At 43.0% G+C, this 24,558-nt stretch overlaps 1 protein-coding gene and 1 non-coding gene across 2 annotated transcripts in view; one reads left to right on the top strand and one right to left on the bottom strand.

The window, feature by feature from the left end:
* Window positions 1–128: 128 nt before the first annotated feature.
* frmd4a (FERM domain containing 4A) overlaps window positions 129–24,558 on the bottom strand; it is a 58,231-nt gene continuing 33,801 nt past the window's right edge. Inside the window, 21 exon segments of the mRNA XM_054619774.1 lie at window positions 129–3,493; window positions 4,680–4,782; window positions 5,732–6,010; window positions 6,013–6,314; window positions 6,438–6,770; window positions 7,041–7,199; window positions 7,449–7,686; window positions 7,820–7,876; window positions 8,067–8,298; window positions 9,776–9,898; window positions 9,991–10,124; window positions 11,540–11,681; window positions 11,844–11,982; window positions 12,934–13,010; window positions 17,655–17,741; window positions 17,943–18,000; window positions 18,181–18,246; window positions 18,355–18,438; window positions 20,378–20,400; window positions 21,217–21,273; window positions 24,026–24,110. Of these exon segments, the coding sequence (XP_054475749.1) occupies window positions 3,391–3,493; window positions 4,680–4,782; window positions 5,732–6,010; window positions 6,013–6,314; window positions 6,438–6,770; window positions 7,041–7,199; window positions 7,449–7,686; window positions 7,820–7,876; window positions 8,067–8,298; window positions 9,776–9,898; window positions 9,991–10,124; window positions 11,540–11,681; window positions 11,844–11,982; window positions 12,934–13,010; window positions 17,655–17,741; window positions 17,943–18,000; window positions 18,181–18,246; window positions 18,355–18,438; window positions 20,378–20,400; window positions 21,217–21,273; window positions 24,026–24,110 (2,881 nt within the window). The 3' untranslated portion in view covers window positions 129–3,390.
* Window positions 5,051–5,123, top strand: trnam-cau (transfer RNA methionine (anticodon CAU)). Its single transcript has one exon. It is a non-coding gene; the product is annotated as a tRNA-Met (tRNA).

Genomic DNA, 24,558 nt, shown 5'->3' with positions numbered 1-24,558 from the left:
TTTGATAAGTCTGTCTGGTACTTACAGCAGGATGGTCTGGACGGATTTGATCTGAGTCACCTGGGAGTCAGTGAATGACTAAATTAAAAAAACAAAAAGGAAAAACAGAAGTAGGCTTAATCTTGAGAACATTCATCAATAATTTATTTTTCTTACTCTCAAGAACCAACACTGCTTCTCATCTTGAAAATTCATCATCAATTTCCAACAACACAGTTTTGAAAAATGTAAAGTTACTATACAAATTTTAATAGAAAAAAGAATAAATTAACTGTGGAATTCAGTTATTTTTTTTTTTATCAATTCCACATTTTTTCTACAACACCTTTTAATGTATTGTTACAGTTGAACAGAACTGATAAAATCAAGTTACATGCTCTATTGTCCGGTTGGGGAAGTGTCTTCTACTATTAAACTGTCTGTTAAAATAAGCTTCATTTTGCACATCTGGTAAATTGAATCTATTGATAAGAATGAAGATGTCTAGATCCTACGTGACGAAGCAGTAACTGGTCATTTTGTAGCACCTGAATGCATTGTTACAATGTCAGAACTAAAGAAAACAAAACAATACTGGTTCATATAAAATGGAACATTGTAAAACAATGAATGTGAATGTTACAAACCCCCAAAAAGCCTTACAGTTCCCCTCCGTACATACAGGAAAAGACTGATAAAAGAGTTAGTTCATTTCTCTTGGGAGTATTACAAAAAAAACCTCACACATTTCTATGAAGCACAGAAAATATGGTGTGTTTGGAGCTACAGAGGGAAGGGACGTCACACTTCTTCACATCGGGCTCAGAGGTCAGAGATCACCACAAGGTCGAGATGGGGCACACTATGGAGCAAGACGTGCTAATGTTAGCGTATAGAAGGTCGGGAGCTGAATGTCTTTGGGGGGGGGGTTGTCAGTGGATCTGCAGGGCATGCATGGGATTGTGTTTTAGCACACTAACTGTGGACAAAGACCTTGAGTGAGTGAAAGCAGGGTCAAACTTGCACTCTAATAAGGTAACCAGGGGGTGCTGGTTCCAATCCTGGGTAAAAACTGATCAGATCTGACCAGGCATGGGTGGGTAACTCTTGGAGATCCAACCATGCAGGGAGCGGACTAATCTTTCTTATTTAAATAGTCTAGAAAGTGGCAAATTACAACAACTGGTGTGAGTGCATGAAGGAAACACAACACTATGAGGGACAGGGAAAGATGCACATCGTTGAAAACAATATGTCCACTTCTCTATGTAGAATCTGTCTTTATCTTAGTGATCTAACACCAATTCAGATTTTATTTTTTTTGCAACATTACATTTTTTTATTCTTGACTCTGTTTAGGGGAAGATGAGGGAGATTGATTTAGACACGAATAAAACATGCAGAGGTTTACTTCCTTCTTACAAAAACCAGGTGTGCTTTTCCATCCCTGATCTGAAAATCTGATTGTTGGTTGGGATGTGTGAGAAAAGAATCCCCCCACTTTGAGAGGGTTAAAGAATTGTTTGTTTCAGATCTGGCTATGGCTTTTTCTTCTGCCCTGACAGCGGGGATTAAATATTGTCGAACCTAAAATTCAAAGTCCTCGTACTAATAAAAAGAGCACAGTCTTGTAACACCTTGTCCGTGGCTCTGGCTTTTCTACCTCCCCTCTGATGCACTTTGATACAACTCATTATTCAAATATTGAGAGTGGAAAATGAAAATTCACTAATTGTAGGTCCAGCCCTTATAGACAGTGTTCATGTTGTGCTTTTCAAAGTACGTTTGATCATCATTTCTACCATATTTGTCTGAGTGTCTGTACAATGGCTATAGACTGTGGGGCTTTACTGTTTGGAGCTTGAAGGAGGGGCTGCTCCAGTGCTGAATTACAGAACAAATGTAAAGCACCAACATGTTTGGCACGTTTGTACTTATTTGTGTGTCCCTAATATGTGTGTTCTTGTCGGCGTTGAGTTCACGCTGTCTGTCACCAGTCATGTTGCTCCTGTCATGTTGAAGAAGGCGGACAGAAAGATGAGAAAGCACGGTGCTACAAAGAGGGGACTGACAGATAGACCCGGCTTAGAACCGAGACCAACAGAGAGGAGGAGACACTTGTGATGGAAGAGATGGTTCACTGTGGAGAGTTATCATTGAACAGCCTCAAGATCAAACACAAGTAATTCCAACAGACGTCAACAGACAGAAATTATTTACTTCTAGGGGTGAAAATGAAAAATGTGGAACAGTGGAATCAGAATGTCTTGTTTCTATTTTAAAACTACAGCCAAAATGAAATGTTGCAGTAATTGTAAAAATGAAGTCACTGAAATAAGCATAGATAAATGCCAAACCCAATAACCACAACTCCCAATTTCATCTATGATGCACTAATGATCTTTTACTCCAAGCAGAGCAGAGCAGAGAACACTCCAAAATGCCTGCTTTAATTCACTCTGAAGGCTCAAACCAGTCCATATTGTACAATGTTTGTTATTGCTATAGTCCTCATCGATATCCCAGATAAGAGTCCCATAAACCATCCTGATATTGTCACTGTGAATTCACTCTCATACAGTTGACTGTATGGCACCAGTCCAGGGACCCTGGTGTGAACAGTCAATTCAGTAAGTTGTCTTTGGTTGTGGGTTAAACTGAGAGGAGTTGAATTTGTCATCTAAACGTTTGTTAATCTTGATTTTTCTGGAAAGTTTGTGTCATCTTCTTTTACTATAAATATGCGGGGACAAATAAACAAAAAAAAGACAAACAACATTAATGGAATAATGTAATCCAACACAGTTTGTTTGGGCCTGGAGTCGGGTTTTAAACTGGTGGCTCAAATCCAGCAGGTATCCTCTGATTGGGTGGCAGTGAACAGGAGTTAGTTAGGTCGGGGGGAGGGGGGGACGACGACCAAAGATGAGATATGAAACAGATCCTGGAATGGTCGATGCCGGTTCTGTTGAGTTTGAGTTGTTTGTTTGATATTTTTCTGTGCTCTCTCTTCCCATCGCTTTTTTTCCCCTCCTTGCCCCATTTCTTGTGTGCTGAGGGTGAGTAGAGAACGGGCCCTGTGGTGCTGCAGGGCAACAGTTCAACAGCTGAGGTGGCACTTCTCAGTGTGTCCTGTGAAATCAGCCCTCACCAGAGCCCAGCGAGTGTGTCCCTGTCCAGCTGAGCTGTGATACATGGGCATAATAAAGAGGTGGTGAGATGGATGCAGGGCAGGATTTAGGAAGGAGGGAGGCTCATATCCAGTCCGCCAGTCCGCCAGTCCGCTCAGGGCAGGGTTGTTTGTAGGGGCCTTAAGGATGAGGTTGTTGGTTGTCGACGGGTAGTAGTGAGGGACAGTGGAGAGGCAGTAGGAGAGGGCAGTGGGACTTTTCTGGGCCCTACAGGAAGGTCTCAGACCAGCGTTCCAGGTTTGGCCTTATCATGTCCGTACCACTGCACATCTGCCAGCTCTGAACACAAGGGGCTGCTGGGAAAACAGCTGTCACTGAAAGACCTGCAGAGGAAGACACGGACCAGGGTGAGACTGACTTCAGAGAGGAGCGTTTTTATCTCCAAAGGTACATTGATAAAAAAATAAATAGATACTATTGCGATGGTTTCGAGCATTTATCTGCTTTTGAGATTGTTTGTTTGTTAAAGAATGTTCTGTGTTACGACACTTACAGCACGTGATTACAGTAAGTATTTCCATTAGTAAATCCTGTAAGTGATTAGCCACAGTGTCGGTGTCAGACCACAGAGCAGAGCACATGCAGAGATCAGATACAGATACAGCCAAAGAAGGAGGACATGACACAGATACCGCCACCGTCAAAGAGCAAGAAATTGTCCACCTTCCCTTTTGTCAGCCCCCCAGAGTCGATGATGAAAGTGACCAGTATTGTCACATGAGTGCCTAACGCTTTTTAGAGCTGTGCAAGGACAGATTTCTATAAATAACAGTGTGATTGTGAATAACTTCAGCACTGCTGTCGAATTATATTTTATCTTCAAGGTTATTTTCACTCTGTTATGCTGCTGCTGTGCTTCTCTAACAGTACACTGTAGGTTTAGACCGCTGGGAGGTCGAGACCACAGACAGTACCTCTATGCATCAGAGCTGGGCTGAGGGGGAGACTGACAGACGTCCTCAGTAGGAGAGCTGTCTGCTGTGCCTCTAAACCAGGAGAGAGGACACACACACAAGGAAAGGAGGGTTAGTGCAGACAGAGGGAGGCGAGGAAGAAATGACAAATATTAGGTCATTAAGAGAAATTTCCATGATGAAAGGAGAATTGGAGGAAGTGAAAGATGACAGGACGAAGAGTGAAGAAACAAGAAAAACAAAGACGCAGTGAGTGACTCAATAACTCAAATAGGATGAAAAGTTGAGAGAGTGAGGAGAGACGATAACGGTTTGAAAATAGATGTTAAACCCAAATCACATAAGAAACATTCTTTAAGATGAGGTCAGCAGTGTAAAACAATATCAGATGACGGATAAAACAGACAGTCAAAGCTTGTGAGGATGTTAGAGTGAGGTCGAGAAAGATGGAGAGAAAGAAGCCGAGTAGCCAAGATGCAGTTTGTAATGTGAATTCAGATCTTCTTCTTCAAACATCTTGTCAACCCGGTCTGCTGCTGTGTGTGTGTGTGTGTGTGTGTGTGCGTGCGTGTGTGTGTGTTGGTCTGTCTCTTACCCGCTCTGCCAGTTAAGGATGTGCTGTGGGCTACAGGGGGGTGTTGGTGTGGCGGCGTGTTCGCTGGAGGGCGTCATACTCCGCTGGCTGTGAGGGGATGCAGCTATGGGGGAAAAAACTCAGTCAGTTAGTCATGCTGAATGAGATACAACACATTCAACATGAGTAAGAGAGACAAAAGGTTAAAATACACATGTATCGAAGTCACATGGAGACACAGAAAACAGAGCAAACACACATGGGAGGAGCTAAAGTATTGTGAGCGGCAAAGGAATGTAAACTATGCTTCACATAGTTTAAATGTGTCCACTAAGAACCATGTGACCCAGGGCTCATGTTTGAGAGAGGTCACATGACTCATCACAAAACAGGCCTCGTTGGCGCAGTTGGCAGCGCGTCAGTCTCATAATCTGAAGGTCGTGAGTTCAAGCCTCACACGGGGCAGTTAGTTTTCTCCGTATGTCCACAAAATGGACATACAGAGAATTTTGTGGATTTACTCGAATCCATATTTGTGTTCTGTAGACTCACAGGACATTTACTACAGAGCACATACAGTACTGGACATTTACCCATGTAACTTATACCTTAAACTGATTTAAGTACAATGCCATAAGTAATGAAAATTACATTTTTACATTTATTCAATGCAGTGAGATTTGATTTAGTTTTTTACTATATTACTATAAGCATTCATTATTTTTTATTAAAGTAAGAGAAAAGTGGGACAATATGAGAACGAGCAAAGAGGGTTTGAATGTTAAACTGTATTCACACTACAAGCAACGCAGCAACAGACTACAAATCATTTCAGACGGAAGTGGTTGACATGAAGCTACAAACTGATGCTCAACACTTCACCCCGTTCCAATCCATCGAAAAAATAAATAAATGCCCAGAGCTATTTGGGGCGGTTGGCAGCGCAACACTCGTAATCTGAAGTTCATACATTTAAATAAACAGGAATAGTGTAAAGTTTTATTTAAAACACATGACGATACTTTTAACCGATATGAGAAAAGGTTTAATGTGAATAAATGAAGAAGACCAACCTGGTGAGCCCTTGGCGAGTGTCCCTACTCGACTCCCTCGACTATGTCCCAGAGTGCCTTGCTGTGACCCTGTCTCGGAGGAAGTAGATCCCGAATGTGAGTGACTCCTCTCCTTCAGGCTCCCTGAGGACCTCTGGTACCAGCACCGCAGCTCTTCAGACACCGCTGCCCTCCCCCCTCCTCCGCTTCCACCACCCTCTCGCCCCAATGACGGAGTCCTTACGATCTGAGAGCGCGACGGCGTGAGTCGGCCGCTCCCCTCTCCTCCCTCCTCTCCCCCCAGGCCTCCTTGTACAGTCCCCCCGCCGTGTAGGAGCTGGAGGTCTTGAACTGGGCCTTGACGCTGTAGTGGCCCTCCTGATCGCTCTCCAGGCTGCGCACCACCACAGGGTTCGGGCTGCCCTCCACGTATAGCGGGTACTCCTTGATGCGGTACTGGGAGGAGGGCTGGCTCTGGCTGTGGAGGTAGACTCCGTGGTGTCCCCCTCCCATCCCAACTCCACCCGAACCCCCACCAGAGCCATTCTTAGCTGCCAGGTTTGGCATGGAGCCGGAGTTAGAGGAACCCAACTGACCTGCTGACCTGGAGAGAGAACAAAGGAACCAAAACATACAGCAGTGTCACTAAAACTCTCTTCATTTCTTTTTATATTGTACATGTTGCCAAACAGTTGTGTGAAGGGAGCCACTTCCCCTGCATCCTTACCTGTGCCTTTGCCTCTGTCTCTGCCTGGCTTTGGAGGGTGAGTCCTCTCCAAGAGTGGAGTAGTTGGGGTTGCTGCTGGGGGGTCCGCCGGATGGGTAGTAATGCTCTGAGCTGCTTTGGCTGGTGCAGGATGAGCAGTCGTCCAGTGGGTCAGAGCCATTGGAGTTGCGTCCTGGGACCAGGAAGAAGTCGGGGCTGCCCAGTGTGCCCAGGGTGTGCGGGTGTGCGTCGGGATCGGGCACCAACAGTTTGCCCTGGGACTCAAGGCTTGAGCTGCGGTTCCTAAAGTGCTGAGCGAGACTGTGCAGACGTGTGGGACTGATGTCCACTGACCTGTGAGATGCAGCATCACAAACAAGTTTCATAAAAAAGGGCTGAGCTGGAACAGATCTACAGAATCATGTGAATGTGAACTGAATAATTAAGAACCAGGTGATTGTTCTGGGGTTACAGGGCTTCTTTTCCTGAAGCCCTGTAACCCCATACTCCAGTTGGAGTACAAACATGACCCAGAGATGGGAGCTTAGTAGGCATTTTTATATCTGTTATAGCAAGATAAAGTTCTTGAATAAGCAGTAAACAACTGAAGGTTTAAAGACTGACCTAGTGGAATGTACGTAGTGTGGGGTCCTGGTCTTCAGGTCTGGGGTTGAGGGCATGCTGGACTGAGAGTTCCAGTGAGGGAGGCTCCTGATGGGGCTGCTCTGCAAAGAGTTACTACCCCCTGCTTCTGCACTGCCAGAGCTTGGGAAACGCCTGTGACTTGACAAAGAGGTAAGGAAAATACACACAATTTATAAATAATGATTTTTGCTTTCACATAGGTATGTGTTCTACTAAACTTGTGGTCAACCCACAGTAGATTTTAAATGACTAAATATCTCAAATAACAATATCTCTAATAAACTTGTGATTGTTTAAAACTTGATGTAAATCATTTTGGGCAGTGTCACACCCGTGTTAATAATTGAATCTCTATTCTAAAGCTAGTTGAGATAAACTCCCTCATACCTGGGATGAGAGGTGCGTTTCTTGACTTTTTCATAGGGCTCATCCAGTGACGATTCGCTCCACATCTTGGGTTTGATGGGTGATTTATCGTAGTCAGGCCGTGAATAGTGCAGGTGTCGCAGGCCGTCCAGGGACTGAGGTGGAGGGGGCCGACTGTGAGATGGTGGCCGAGGAGGTAGGCCCTTGTGAGGCGATGCTACTGGAGAGAAGTTGGGGGTACCTGTGACTTGTGGATCATCTGAAATAGAGTAATCATTGGATTACGATGGAGCATTAAAGATCAGTTAACCGTTTCATAAAATCATGAAAAAAAGCCCAGAAATCAGGGAGTTATTGAATCTTGCAGATTAATGTGAAGAATAGTGACTCACCATCATCCAAGACCAGCGCGTCAGACAACGAACTGTCTTCAGAACCAATATTGGCCTCTACAGGACAGAGAAATAAAGACTAGAGGTTAGATATTGTACAAAAACTAGATCTAAAACTGAAAACCCTTTTATGCTATTACTCTAAATAGTAGTTGAGAAGAATACTGCTGTGTGCCGTGGCAACTACAAATCTAATCAATACTACAATCTGATTTCCCTGTAGTGAATTGTAAATATATATGCGTACCCTCTATGATAAGCGACGCTCTCTGCGTGGGCTTCTTTCCAGAGCGGACCCGGTACTCATTGATGGAGTTCTCAATTTCTTGGAGCTTCTTCAACGCGTTCAGATAAGAAGTCTTCCTCTGTTTCTTCAGCTTCTTACTGCTCACGTGAGGGTCGCTGGCGAGACGCCTGGCTGCCTCTGTAATCTGGGACTGAATGGCAAACTCCCGCTCCAAACGCTCCAGTTCCTCCTCCTAGGATAAGTATACACACACACACACACACACACACACACACACACACACAAACATGAGGGCAAACTCTTGAGTAACACGAGTACAAAGATATCGGATTCGCAAACCAGTTTTAGCAACGAAATCTCTGCGCAATCCCAAAAAAAACAAGGCTGAGTTTGCAGACACATATTCAGACTGTAACTCTCCCATGCAACCTATTTTGGTTTGACACACACACACAAAGCCTTGCCAGAGAAAACACACTGCGGAACTCATTTATCTGTGGTGCAGCTCCGCATTTTCTCACCGCTGTATATTCTCTATTGAGACACTCAGACCCCCAATAATAACACCTCTCCATCAATCCATCCTCCCTTCCTCTGCACGTCTCCTGAGATTCATGCAGCAGAGACCCAGAGGTGAACCAAGTAAAACATACTCTGTCAAGCTGTAAACGTGTTGCATATTGCATACATCTTTACTACACTGCAAAATGTCTTATCTACTGTACATATAGTGCAATATTTGGTGTAGTATAGTATTAAATAGCATAGTATAATAGAAACGTTCAAATGTGATTATAGACAAGCAAATAAAGTTATTGGGTGCACTGACATGTGTGAGAACAAACACTTGATTTCACTTTCCTCCAGAGACAGAGCGATGATGTATTCACTTGCATCAACATCCTACTGGAATACCTCAGTTCTGAGCAACCCTTCTCTCTAACAGTCCTTTCACACTGCTGTGTGTGTGTGTGTGTGTGTGTAAGAGCTTAAGGTGTTTAGTGTAAATTAAGAGACATCTTTCTGCTTGCAAGGCAGTTTTGTGATATTGTGTCCCTGGATTCTTTTCAAAGCATACAACCTCAGCAACACCCCCCCCCACACACACACACACATGCCTGCACACAATCCTACTATCACCACTTCCTGTGGCGAGAATGCTGCCAGACTATTTTTAGAAGTTCTGCTGCTGTGGAAAATCTACCCGTGGCACAAAAAGACAAAGCTGCAGGTCCAAGACGTCTCAGACTGTGGCTTTTTCAGTCTTCTCTGTTTCCTTTGCTTACTTAACAACTGAGTGTGGATAATGTTATCTAACATTATGTTAATCATCGTCCCAACCATTATGTAAGTATTAAGTATCTGGCTTTAAATGAAGTTAATCCTGCACAGCCCTTGATCTGCACTGTATAACTTCAGGAGCTTTTAAACAGAATTTTGACCTATAATGCCCATACTGCTCATAAATGGCTCATTAACATTACAGCTGGCTTAAGCGGAGATAAACACGCTTAAATAATAAGCGCTACATTCAATATTCCAATTACTGCAGCACAGTGCCTGGCACAGGTACTTGCAGTAATATGTTTTGGTTTCATACACTGACACTACCAAACGATCTTCTGTTTTTATTTGGCCTGTGTGGGGAGCAGGGAGATCGGAAAGTGTGATAAAGTGCTACTGTGGAGAACAAGTAGTTGCAGCTTCACCTCTCCCTTAGGAAGAATTTTCTGCTCGTCCAGTTTGAAGGCGGTACCGATCTTCCGTCTGACTGTGGGAGGCTCCTCTCCCGGGTCCAGAGGATATTCCTTAGGAAGCTTCCCTGTCAGCTCCTACGAAAGACGACCAGGGGACAAATTAGAAAGGAAGAGCTAAAAAGTATTCTGATTTTCAAAATATTTGCCAGATCTTGGTTTTCTCATACCGCCTCTCTGATGCAGATGCTTTTGAGTTCCTCTAGTCTCTTTTTTAGAGTTTCCTCCAGAGCTTCCTGCCTAGCCCTCAGTGCTGCCAGCATGTCCTTCTTAGCTGTCTGGGAGCTGTCCGATTCCTGAGAGCCTGCATGGTACAGAGAAAACAGGAGTTTGGAACATGTGTGTGTGTGTGTGTGTTTGGAGAAGTGTGGACTTCTTTTGAGGCGGATTGTGGAGGTAGAAAATGTGCTTGAACCTGCTTTCCTCACAGGATGTTTACAGGGGAAGTGAATGGAACGTTTCGATAAGGAAACTGGGATTCAGTGGTGTGTTTGTGCCAGCCTGAGTGTTTCAAGGAAGGGGCAGTTTAGGACAAAGTCTGTGACGCACAATCTCCAAGGCCCTGAGATGGTGCCAGTCTTGTTTACAACATGCTTTGTTAAAAAAAACACATACATCCCCACACATACACATTCTGTTTCCCTCTGTAGCTCTCTCAGTGACTGTTTGGTCAAATACAAAACAGACCACTGAAACAGTTGTGACTGATGGATTTGGCATCACAGTTCCTGTGACATGTTTATGTTGTTGGGCAGAGATGGCCTTCAGTCAGAAGTGGATCATGAAATCAACCAATAAGTGGAGTGACAAAACACAGACAGATAAGTCAGAGACACCTTGTATCATAAGGGGTGGGGGTGGAACTAGAGAGGGACAAAGAGAAAGGGGAGATTAGGAGACTAGGACTGGATAGCTGAAGAGATAAAGGGAAGGGATTAGGGAGAGATACATGTATCTACACTGAGAAAAGGAGGAAACAGAAAAGTACAGATCCGATCAGGAAGCGCGGAAGACAATTTTTCTTTAGAATATAGTGTTCTTCTAAATCAGAAATATGAATTTATTCAGTATACTCTACATACTCTTTCACAGATGAAACCCAGCAATGCTTAGCTCTTATCATCATAGATGATGCTGCTAGAACAAAGCAGCATCATTTATGATGATAAGAGCTAAGCATTGCTGGGCTAATCAAGTTTCAGTATTCTGCCTAATTACTCATTTGTATTGCTGTCTGGATTTTTAAAAGGGCATTTTCCTTTTCGCTCGATATTTAGTTAATGTACAAATCTTCCTGTTGCACTTATGACTTGTTCATCACGCCTAAGGATTGTTTTTAAAGGCCGTTGCAAAATTTTACACTGACACGCTGCCCTTTTCATTCCCTCACCCACTAAATTTAGAAGGGGCCGGGGCCTGTGGAGGATGAGTCGGTGAGACATGGAGGGTGGCTGTGGTGTTCCATACATACAGAAAGACAGTGGGTGGGGTGTGTGTGTACAGTGTGCGTGGGTGAATATTCAGCAGGGAATCAATGGCCTCTTTCCAGAAGCAGCTGTTTCCGTCTCTCCAGTTGTCAACGAGACTCCCCCCTCACCACCACACATTCAAACACGGAGACTAATTTGCACACATATCAGTCTTTCTCTCTCCCCGTTTGTCAGAGTTTCTTTCTCCTTCTCTTTCAAGCGCAGTCACACACACCGACCATGTACTGACCTGACGAGAGCAGACTGCCACTGCTGCCACTTATAATTTTGCCCTTGCTTCCCATGTTCGCTAGTTTGGAGGTCTTCAGAGTTCCTGTTTCCGTAAGGTCGATAGCGATCTCACTCAAACTCCTCGCTGCATGGATCTTGGACTGGAAAGACAAGAACGGAGAGGATTTTTCAAAGCACATCATTGAACAGTTTCATTGAAAGAATCTTACTGACCATGCTTACTGAGTTTGCTGTATCGCATGTACATCTGTAATCATGTCTGTGGTCTGCTGTGTGAGTGTGTATGTGGTGGGCCCGCTGACCTTGCTCTGCTTGCGGTCCAGGTAGAACTGGTGTTGGCTGATGGCCATGGCCCAGATGGACTTGATGAGGGCAGGACAGGCGTACCACGTATGCACAGCGATGCCACTGTGACCAAACGTCCTTCTTGTCACCGACGCCCTACAGTAAGAGCGGACACAAGGCCTCCTTATATACACTGAATACGAAAGATGGCTACATAATAACAGTGAAAACACTCCCACCCCACAACAAATACTACAATTACTACAACGGCTATTATAAGACAGAAAGAAATGTCAGAGGCTTGAGAGAGCAAACCTGATGATAGATATTTTTTTGCAAAGCCACACAAGATGTTCGAATTGTTTACTCGTCCTTATTTAAACAGACATCTGCAGCTCAGCAACCGACCAGCTCGCCCTAATGACAGCTTCCTTTGAAGACAACTCCACTGCTCTCTGTTTCACCCTGTCTGTCTCTTTTTCTCTCACTCCCTCCCTCCCTCTGTCTGTAGAATAACACTCCACATATATAGAAATGTTAAATCAACACAAGAGAGGTCACTTCCTCCGCAATACAGCTATCGCACAGCCATCTATCCTTCTGTGGTCAACTATCAAGGGTTTACCCTGTGTGTGTGTGTGTGTGTGTGTGTGTGTGTGTGTGTGTGTGTGTGTGTGTGTGTGTGTGTGTGTGTGTGTGTGTGTGTGTGTGTGTGTGCTTGTGTGTGTGAAAGAGCACATGTGTTTGTGCATGCATGCAGCCGCACAAGTGTGTTAATAATCAGCCTATCAATCTGTGTCAGGCTCCACCGGGACATCCCCAATATCTTGCTCTATTGCCAAGACAAATGCTGCAACCATTACTGAATTAGATTCCAATCTCTCCTTTTCAGCACTGAAGTTTGAATGCTAACAAATTCACATATGGCACAGTGGTAATTTACAGTAAATGCTACTGGAAGGTGTCCATAACTGAGGGAAAATTCCATAACTCCCAACTATTAGCTGGAGAAAATTCAATAGCAATAACATTTAATCACTGAAGTAGAACTGGCATCATGCAATTTAACACTCAGTTGCTCAGCTTAAATTTGTGCTATAAATTTACCTTCTTGGGTCATGAACTTCCACTGAAAACTTCTTCTCTCTGAAGTAGAGGTTCTCCAACTGACGCCATTGGAACACCTGAGGTTTTGGAGAAACACACACTCTTCAGGGCTGCTCACACAAAAACATGCTTCACATTAAATCCACACAGCCTTCAGCCAAATCCTCTATTCTCTTCTGAGTATGTTCCAATTTGTTTTGAGAGAAAATGCAATGGATACGGAGGGGATAAAAAAAAAAAAAAAAAAAAAAAAAAACGGAAGAAGCTGACGAAGAGGAGGAGTTGGGAACAGAGAAAGGAGGTGGAGGGAGAGGACCTAGTCCGTGGCTCTCTGATCAGGTCCAGACCAGGCGGCCGTATCCACAGCAGATCCCTTCGATTGGATGACCTCACTCTGAAGAAAGACAGTGTGAGAGGGAGGAGGCTTTCTTTCCTCTGCTCTGATTTTCTTTTTTTCCTCTTTTCCGTCCTTTTTATGAACCATCGGCTCCTCTTTAAATGTAGCCAAAGCCAGCTGGGCGAGAAAGTTTCCCCCCAGACATACTCCACAGCATGTGTGTATCTAAAATCCTCCCAGACGCAGGGGAACCGGACGTTAGGAGTTGGTGGGTGTTCACCATCTGTAGGCATGTGCATGTGTGTGTGTGTGTTGGTAGAGAGAGAGTGTGTAAAGTTAAGTTTCCTCCTCTCCTGTAGCTTTGCTAGGAGAAGGAGGGGGCGTTTATGTCTCCCCCCCTCCTGACCCCTCCTCCCTCCCTCAGGGACTGTGCTTCCTGCTCTGGGCTATGTGGTTGGGAGGTGTGTGTGTGTGTGTGTGTGTGTGTGTGTGTGTGTGTGTGTGTGTGTGTGTGTGTGTGTGTGTGTGTGTAACGAGGGGTCAGGGGAGGAGTGATGAAGGGGGGAAAGAAGCTTTCTGTGGCCCCAGCAATTGAAGTGCCCTTGCTTTGTTTAGTCAGACCTCTGTGTACACGCACATACACACATTCAGAGAGTCTGTTTCTTGTTAGAGAGGAGAAGAGTGTGGGCTATTTCAGAACACAAGTGGGCCTGCATCTATCAGCTGGAGCTGACATACAAACACACACACACACACACACAGGCAAACCTCTGATGTACACCGACCAACCATCGGTAACGAAAGTAAAACTTAAGACCGACCAACAGGAGAAAAGAGGTGGAAGACTCAGCTATGACAGGATGAGGGAGGAATCGAGGAGAAAGGGAGCTAAGGGAGGAACAGGTCACAGTCCAGGAATTTTAAAAGCCTGGGAAAACAATGGACAGAGGGATGAGAGGGAGGAAAGGGGAGGAGGGGAAGAATTATGATGAAAAAAGTATGTAAACACACCCTAATGTATGCATTTATGTTCGGTGTGTGTGTGTGTGTGTGTATGTGTGTGTGTGTGTGTATGTGTGTGCACAAGCATGAAGAAAGAAAACCAGCGCTCAGCAAACTGTTGCTGTACCGTACCACTTCAATGGAGTGTGAAGTGCTAATGTAGCATGGTGCTAAATATAGCGGGCAGGGTAGATATGCAAGTGTGTGTGTGTGTGTGTGTGTGTGTGTGTGTGTGTGTGTGTGTGTGTGTGTGTGTGTGTGTGTGTGTGTGTGTGTGTGTGTGTGTGTGTGTGTGTGTTGGCTACATATGGGCCAGAGCTGTGGAGATAAGATAGGTGTTTGTAATTGTGTTCAGGCACGAGACCACTAAAGCTGTTCTCTCCTTCAGAGAGAAGCTGCTGCAGTTTTGGAGTGTGCAAATAGTGTTCAAATATATCTAGAGTATCTAATCATTAGTCACATGATCTACAACAAGGTGAAATCAAATCAACTCCAAGTTTAAAAATAGACATTTTTGTTGTGATTGTGTGCTGTTTCAGAAAGTGGCCCAGCTACATAAGCCCATTGTATTAATGAAACCTTTGTAGTTTTTATGTCTGACTGTGAATAGCGTGAGTATCTGATAAAAAAACATGCTGACAGATTCGTTCTTAGGAACTCAGTCAAAGCTTTTGGCTGCTTCTGTTATTAGGGTGTGGCTGGTGCATGTATGCGTGCATATGCTATAAATCATCCTCCCTTTGTCACAAAGACACAATGGCTCAAACATGCACAAGCAGAGGAAGGGACTAGTCATTATTCATAAACAATTGGGTGTTCATGTGCACAGACCCACGTCTGTCTTATTAATGTCTGTGCACCCGAGCTAAAAGCCATTATAAATGAAAAGGTCAGATCTGATGGAGTGTAAAGGTCTTTCTTCTGTTTGTTTGACTCCCCGGAGATTACAGGATGAATAGAAAGTTTAAATAGCGTATGCGAATTTTCTTTTCTAGAACTGCACATGAGGCCTCAAGGACTATTGTTTCACTCATGGGTGGGGCTCTGGTGTGCAACACTATATCCACCAGTTGTCATGGCGATGCAGATACACTCTGGAGGCACTTCCTGTTGTTTGTGTTTTGTTTGGGGTGTTTTTCAGGGATGACATTTATGGAAAAACTAATCAGAACAGGCTGTGCCTATTTGCTTGAAATGAAACACAGACAGAAGCTTAACTAAAGTCAGAAGGTGTGTAATCTCAATCCACTGCAGAAAAAATGTATCTATATGCAGTGTAATGCATGTGAGATGACATTAATTTAAACCATAGCTATGTTTGATTGAATCTTCTGGCAGCTTCTCCACAGTGTTGACAGAAGCTTTCCTGTGTTAGCCTTAAATCTGTCCACCGGGTAGTCAGTCAACACACGGACCCTATAATCTCTGTCTAAATGAGTCAGAACACACTAACGAGGCATTAGTACGATGTGTGGTTCAGTTGTAAACCCCTGTCTGCGTGAACTGTATGTGTGTCTGCATGTGGCCGCGGTAGGCACAGGGGGAAAGTATGTTAACGTAACCAAATAAATGTTGAGGCTGCGGTGGATGGTCTGCATTTAGAAACAACAGGGATCTTCCCTCGTAAAAAGACTTACTAATTAAACACAACTGCCTGGAGTACACGGGCCTATTCTACAGCACAACTGGAAGTCACTTAAGTCGCTTATGAATGAACAAAAAAAAGGCTGGTGATGAAAACGTTGATCTTTTTTACTGTGACAAAAGAAGGTAATTGGCACATAATGTCTCATAATTAGTGTTCTGCTCCCACCCCACTGAGTCACAGTACTGAAAACCAGTGTGAGTCAGTGGTTACTGGCACTGGACTGGCTAAGTGACTCACTAAATCAACTGCTCTTCCTATAGGCTTTGCTGAATTAGCTATGACTCTCGTTAATACCATAACATATGGAAAGCTCCTAGTGACCTCTATGTGTCTCTGCCTATGAAACATTGAACAACTTTGGAAAGGATTACCACCCACCCTCTTTTTCTCTGCCTTATTAGTGGAAAAAACCTTACTGTGTTCATTGGGATTTAGTCAGTCTTGTGATGTTGCATTAACAAGACATGCAGTCCACAAATCTCTTTTGGGTCAAGGTCTTTAGACTACAATCCCACTTGCACGGTGAGGACTTCTTACTTTCTCTGCTTTTAAATGTGTGCGTGTAAAGGGTGAAGGAGAAAGAAGGAGAGAGGGAGATTGAGGGAAAGACAGTGAGGGGGGTCAGGTCTGAAGCTTAACGGACCAATGACTCACCCTGACTGTTGCTATGGCAGCTGAATGCTTGATAAGTCTCTTGTGTGGGAATGCTATCAACTCTTTATTCCCTTCAACTCTCTCTTGAATATCTAAAATCCCTCGCTTTCTACTTTCTGCCGATAAACTCTGTATAATAAAAACTCACTGCTTGTGAACTTTTCAGAGGTTTCTCAGCATGTTTTGGAGTTTGTGTCGATGAATTGGACTGCAGCTTTTCACAATCTCCATGGTTATTTAACACCGAAGCAGCTACAACATTTGGAGTACTGGGGAATGAGGCAGGGATGGTGCTCAGTGGTGAGGAATGCACCGATCAAGATACACACACACATACACACACAGAGCACAATGTAAGTGGCAAACAGGAAAGCTGTTTCAGACAGGAAGTATTCATCAGGATGGCGAGTTCAGAGTTCAGTTCAATTCCTCTGTGTGTGTGTGTGTGTGTGTGTGTGTGTGTGTGTGTGTGTGTGTGTGTTTATTTATTGTGTGTGTGTGTGTGTGTGTTTATGAGTGTGTGAGAGTGTCTTGGTGGTCAAACAGTATGCAGGGATGCTGTTAACCCCATTAACACCCTATAAGACAAGGCTGAGTGCAGGAGACCAAGGCCGTAAAGACGACTGGAGGTCAGGGGTGAGGTAAGAAAGGCTTTCACAGACAACCCACTGGCTGCATCCACTGGAAGGAGGACCTCATTCATAGAAGTAAAAGCAGCACAGGATGCAAAACATTCCAAGCCTGAAAGTCTCCAGACAGTCGTTTTTGTATGGCATTGTTAGTGCTCTTCCCAAACACAATATCCTGACTCACTTAATGGAAAAAATAGACAGTGGGGGCCATGAAAACATTTCCTTTTACAAAAAAGGAGTTGCGAGAAGAAGTTGCTAAAATCAAAAGACGTGTTGTAAGCCCTGCATTCTACGCAGAAGCAGAATATTGTTTTAATAAGGCTGTGGTAAACCAAAACCTTTGGCACTTTTGGAAATAATAGCAACTGATGTTTTCAAGCTCACTGAAAGAGTAACTAAAGGTTGTGCAGAGAACAGTTTAGTTTGTGTTGCAGAGGGATCAACTCACCTTCCTGGGTTTGACTTTGTCCTGGTGGTCGTACTGAAAGATGCCTTTATAGCTCAGCCCCAACCACCATGGGATCCCCTGCTTGTCCTGAAACACAAAACAGAAAAAGACCTCAGGAAAGATTGTGCATGTGTTTGGGCTTGATGGAGAGAGAAAAGGAGAGTACAAATGGCTTTAAGCTCGATCATATCTCCAAATCCCAAATTCCCTGCGTGCAGATCCAGAGTCAACATAAATGTGTGTGGAGTGTGTGTGAAAAAGAGAAAAGCATGAGTAGTAAAACTGTACCTTAACACCATAGTAATGAACTCCATATGTGGGCAGAGACTCTACGATGCTCATATAACTGTGAGGAGCAGAAAGACACACATGTAAGGTTTACATGTTTATACTGTAAAGCCTTTCATACAGTGAAGAGAATCAAACACACACACACACACACACACACACACACACACACACACACACACACACACACACACACACACACACACACACACACACACACACACACACACACACTTACTTTACAATAGCTTGCCCTCTGGACTGCCCATTGATCTTCTTGTAATGCTCTATGACCCGGTCTTCACTGTAGGACAGCAAATAAAGAGAAAAAGGAAAAATATTAGTAATGTGAAAACAAAACAGGTTGTTAGAGTGTTGTGGTGGTTTTCTTAATAACTGATTAGCGTCTCACCAGTAGGCCAGAGATGGGTGCTCCTTCAGGGCCTGGGTGGGCAGAGCAGGCAGCTTTTTCAGGTCAGACCTGGTTACATCATTACTGTGAGGGAGAAACCACAAGAAATGGTCAACACCCCTTCTGCAAGAAAAATCATTCTCAGCTGTAGGCCTAACCGTTTCAGTAAAAAACTGACTAGGCTATAGCACTGTACTGTAGAAAAAAGGAACACAAATGCTCTCTATTTCAGGGACAGGACTCTGTCGATCTAAAAACAGCTACAGAGACACTCAGGGTCTGAAACAGGAGAGAAATGAGAGAAACAAACACAGACACAAACACACAAGATAAATGAGGACAGATAAAAGGTGATAAAATGTGATGGAGGATAACCACAAAGGCAGAGTAAATGAGACAGGGAACCACCCAGAGAAACTTGGCCCAAGATTGGGTTTTCAGACCCCGAGAAGTAGGAGGTCTTAATACCTCACTCTAATCCCCGAGCCTCCGTCCAACCTCCACCAAGGCCTGGGAGGATTGGGGAAAGCCCTGGGAACATGGCAACCTATGAGCTAAAGCCCTGGAAGAGATCCCATTCACCCAGCCCGCCTGTTCTTCGATGTGTGAACACAGCTGTGTGTCTGGATTGGTTGATATCCATTCAAGTAACTACTCATTAGGTACATGTGGTTGCATGCACAACATTGGCATTGTTCTTGATGAAAGGGCAGACAAGGGTTCAATCTGAACAAATACAACATGTGCAATGTGGTAATGTGACATGTTCATCTTCACAAGTCAATAAATCATATAATAAGTCTGAAAATCTTATTTTGCTTTAAATAGTTTGAAATAAATACAAAAAGCCAACATTTTTCCAATGTAGATTCCCTTGTTGCTAGATTTGTTGAATAACTGTAATTTTTTTAAAGAAGACAGATTCAAAGAAATTCTTGGAAAAAAACAAAATTAAAAGTATATTTATTTATTTATATATATATATATATATATGTAAAGTATATTAGCCAATAATATTAGTCATAATGTGTATTTTTCAAGGAGAAGCAGTGACAGCTATAGCCAAACGTAATATATAGGAGGGCTGCAGTGTATGTAGTAGGGTCTATAGAGTTTTTAGAGACGGGAGTATGTGTGGGTGGGACAAATAGGGTAAGGAAAGGGGGAGGAGGGTGAAAGGAATGTCTCCAGAGTGTGTCACATTCCGGCCCTCTGCAGGATATTGTGTTTATTTACTCCTTTCACCGGCGGAAATGAGGTCAGAGGTGGTGGCAGCTGTGGTCTGTTATCTGTGCTTCAACAAAGGGATGAGGGGATGAGGCATGGCATACATTTAGGCCAACGTCACACAGAGGTACGACTGAAGAGCCACATGTGGAACGTAGCTCACGGGAAACTTGCATATGACTGGAAAGCTCCATAGAAACAGAGTTTAACTATTGCGAGTTTAAACACTGGAACCTATTCTGATATGTTTGAACTAAAGTTTGTCAATTTTAAATTTTTTACATTTTCTGGCTGTATATAAGGAAATCTTTCATGTTCCAATGAGGAGCACTGTCTTAAATTGGGAGAAATTCAGTCCTAAAGAGGACTCTATGTCTTTCAATAAACACATACTGTACACTCACACACACACACACACACACACACACACACACACACACACACACACACACACACACACACACACACACACACACACACACACACACACACACACGTTCAAAGCCATGAAATCCTTTGCAATGCTTTCTTCATGAGTGGCAGCACAGTCTAGTAAATCAGGCTCAAAACAAAGAGTGTTTTGGTGATGCATCTCAGGAGCAAACAGACCACTGATATCACTTCTATTATCTCCCTTCTGAATCGAGATTGTATCAACCAAACCCTCCCTGTCACTTGGGAAGAAACTGAGACAAAATATGGGATAAAGAAATAGGTAAAGAACGGTCCCAGCTACAACCTATACTCCCTGATATGTACATTACATTTAATCATAACTAGTTACTTATGTGCTTACCTGGTGAAATCTCCTTTAGCCTCCTGTGAAGCAGAAAGGGGAAAAGAAAAGTAGTTAGAGAAGACAGGAAATACATATATGGATAAGAGAGCACCAAGCAGTGATTGTAAAACGGGTGTTGATGTTCTGTTTGCATTAGTGAATGTGAAGTCAGGTCTGCTGTGCTGGAATCAGAGAGAAACACGAAACCTCCATCTGGAGTTAAACCTCTGAAGGCCTGCAGAGCAGATACCTGATACTGTGCATCTGCACCTGCACACAGGACACACACACACACACACACACACACACACACACACACACACACACACACACACACACACACACACACACACACACACACACACACACACACACACACACACACACAGAGACAAACCACTGCGCTCAGTCTATGTGTAACATGACCTTGCAGCATCGCGGTTAATGGACTGACCTACTCTGAGAAAGGGAGAGGAGAGAGAAAGGGCTGGCGTTGAGGATAATTTGTGAAGTATAAGAGTTTCCCTTCTGCTCTGTTATACATTAGCACTGACTGACTGCACCAAGAATTTAGCTGGGAGCCCAGAATTTTGCTACCAACAAAGAAAGTTGAGTTTTTTTAGGGTTTAAAACCTCCAAACGTCATTGCAGATGACTGCATTAGATAATATGAGTCAATCAAAATCAAAAGCTTGTGGAGACATTTTAGAAGAACACTTTTATTGCAGAGTAACAAACTACTACGAGAATAACTAGGATGTTAAGCTGCATGTGCTAGTGGTGGAAAACAAATATCTAGACAGACATCCACATCCAGACACACACTCACTCACCCACACAAACACACTTAATCTTACTTGTAGAATAAAGGCAGCCAGTTCGAAGACAACGTCACTGTCCACTTCAATAAGCTCCTGCAGGAAATAGAGAAACGAGAGGACAGGGGTCATGAATGACACATTCTCATACTGTTCGCAGCGAGTAAATAAATAAAACGCACATTGTGCTAATGTTGGGAGTAAAAGTGGACGTGCCTCTGATCATCATCCATTTATATGAGATGGGTTGCTAGATCCTTTCATCTCCCCACCACATCCCCTCTACTATCCCCTCTCCCTTCTCTAATTTCATGACCTCTTCATCTGGATGGAGCTCGGAAATTAGTGGCCACCTGAGGGAGGTGGGTGGGGCGTTTAAGGGAGGCATGGATGCTCTGGTTATTGATTACTTCATTTCCAAAGTTGCTTTTAATTGTATTAGTTTTATTTGATTTGTTTTAAGGATATGTGGAAATTTCTGGGGAAAAAGTAAAGGAATGGAGAATCTTTAACTGAATGATTATCAGTGATGTTTTTTGGTTTTTTTCGGTCTAAGTGCATGTGATCATCAACCGTGTGCGTGTACATATGCATGACATGCTATGTGTGCGATGAGGGGGAGAAGGATAAGGGCTAGTGGGCAGTGAGTAGTGGGTCAAGTATGCCAGGAATGTTCCCTTTACAATTAATTGGTTGGGAGATCAGACAGCCAGGATGAAACACTAGACACAAACCCACCCTGAGTGTACCACCCAGCGTGGCTAAGAATCATCCCATAGTGTGTGTCATCGTACTGTATGAGAATGTTTCTCACTACTTATACAAACACTGACAGCAGAAGGTCAACATTTACTCTGATCTACTTCATTTTAACTTCTGAGTACTTGCAACATGTTCTCTAAAAATGCGATTATATTTCTTTTTTTTGCCCCTCTGCCTCCATGGTGTCGTCAGCAGAGCTGGTAGAGAGATCATTGGTGTTAAGCTGATTCTGATTCTTATCGGGGGGGGGGGACATGTGATAAATGAGCAGAGAGGGATCAGATATCTCCGTCAAGGACATTGTAACAGAGCTTCTGCTGGGACTGAATGAAAAAGCTTCTGTTTGTGGGAGCTTCTGACTGCTTGTTTTCATAGTCACTGCCGTTCAAGTCTCACTGTCCTCCTAATGGACACTACAGTGTGACAGGTCCCTGCAAATGGAACAACTAGGCTTAAACTTGACAACCTGTCAAATGAAATTAGGTTTGCTTTACTATTTGACAACATCAGACAAGGAAGGCAGCATTTATACCCCTTGCATCAAAGGAACCTGTGTATAATGCACTATACTATATGTTTGAAGTAATATACCATAAAAAAACTTCAAACATTACAGGTGAGAATGACAATACACTGTATTTAACTGTCAGCGCATAGAATATTATGTCTTATGACATTATCACAGTTTTCTCTTGGGCTTTGTCTGGCCCATTATTTTCCTTTAGGCCACATACGCCCTCTTCTGGTCATGTCTAATAACTACTGTACACTGGTGTCACTGCATGTTATGAACACTAACCAAGTTACAGTACATATATATATATATATATATATATATATATATATATATATATATATATATATATATATATATGCTGTGCATGCACAGGATTAGCAGGTAGATTAATGATAAGAGAAAGTAAACCAGCTAACTGAATATAACTCTCCCATCACTCCAAGAAAACACCAAAATGGCCTTTTCTAAATGAAATGTTTAAAGTAAATCACCAAATATACAAAGTACAGTATATATAGTTGTACTTTCTTTCTGAGCGACTTGCTGTCAATGTTTATTTACAGTGTTTTTTTTTGCAATTGCCAAGTCACAAAAACGAATACTTGTGCTTTACACTAAGTTTGAAATTCTAAAACACACTTTTTGCTAAAAACTACACACAGTTATCAACATTAGAAGCATCAATCTTGAAATATATAAATATGATTCAGTTGTACTCTTTGGTGTGCACAACAATGGAGGCCAATTGTGGAGAGACTTAAAGGACTTCAATTGCAATATACTGTATTTGGTTTACAGTAGTTATGTTCATGTCTTCTTCAGTTAAAGTAATTGTGTGTGATACTGTTATCAGTATGAGTATTGAAAATAAACACAATTGTTTTTTTCCCCATTGCATTTGTGTCCATGAGCTATATATACAACATGCTACGAATAAAAAATGCCTTTTAGATAATAGTGTTTTATACTTGTTCGCATTTTTAGTGTCTGTGTTTATCAGTTTTTTGTGTTAGTGTTGTAGTTTTGATGTTAAGAGATGTGAAGTAGATGTTAAGTGAATGTTCATGTCTTTGTGTTTAGAGTTGTGACAACGAGGGACCTAGTTTCAGAACTTGTGTTTAAACAATTGCAAAAAACTACAAACACGTGAAATAAATGTGCGTCAACACTGACAGATGGCAGCAAATGTGTCAAATTATTCCTTAGATGCTGGAATGTGGTGCAGCACATAACATGGTGGGTAACAGCTGATGCCAATGGTTCACATTTTCTGCTTCACCAAATCAATGTGGAGCAGCGAAGTCCAGGCAGGCCTCTTCATTTAGAAAAAATAAAAATGTGCTAATGAAGTGGCATGCTTCCAACAACCTAATTACTCCACATAATTCTAACATGAAATGTACTCACAAAACAACTCCATGTTTTGGGGTTTTTCTGGTTTCATATACAAAATTACACATTATTCATACCACCCATTGTTGTAAGCCCTTTAGAATAAAAACATCCCTCCATTATAACAAGTCAACAGAATAAGGACTATACATAATGGCATCAAAAGAATTAGTTTACCTTGTAGATGATGGATTTGGCATTAAGGAAAAACAGCTCAATAGTGGCATTGTCCTTCAGGTAGGATATACTCTCTATGTAGAACCTGAAAACACAGAAGGGACATCTTCAATACATTTATAACAGCAAAGGGAACAAGTTGACCTTCAGTTCTATAAAGAATGCCAATGAAGGTTTATGATGTTTTTGCATCAAATACAACAATAACACATAAACAATATAGTAGAATGAGTTAAACATGCAGGCTGTGGTAGTGTCATGTGCGCATGACAGAAATAATGCAATGACCAAAGTGACCAGAGGGGGGCACACCATACCAAAGTCTAACCCTGTATACCAACATCCTTTCACTTCCCATCAAACCAATGCCCTCTCTCACCATGGTGGCTGGCAACAATCCATCATTAGTTTGTTAGTGTGAGCACATTCCACGATCTCAATGCACGCACACACACACACACACACACACACACACACACACACACACACACACACACACAGACTGAATGTGCACATGATGCACTCCGCACATT

Source organism: Anoplopoma fimbria, chromosome 19 (genome assembly GCF_027596085.1).
Source record: "Anoplopoma fimbria isolate UVic2021 breed Golden Eagle Sablefish chromosome 19, Afim_UVic_2022, whole genome shotgun sequence".
Classification (NCBI taxonomy): domain Eukaryota; kingdom Metazoa; phylum Chordata; class Actinopteri; order Perciformes; family Anoplopomatidae; genus Anoplopoma; species Anoplopoma fimbria.
The sequence above is the reverse complement of the archived record's forward strand: the minus strand, read 5'-3'. Positions and strand labels throughout refer to the sequence as shown.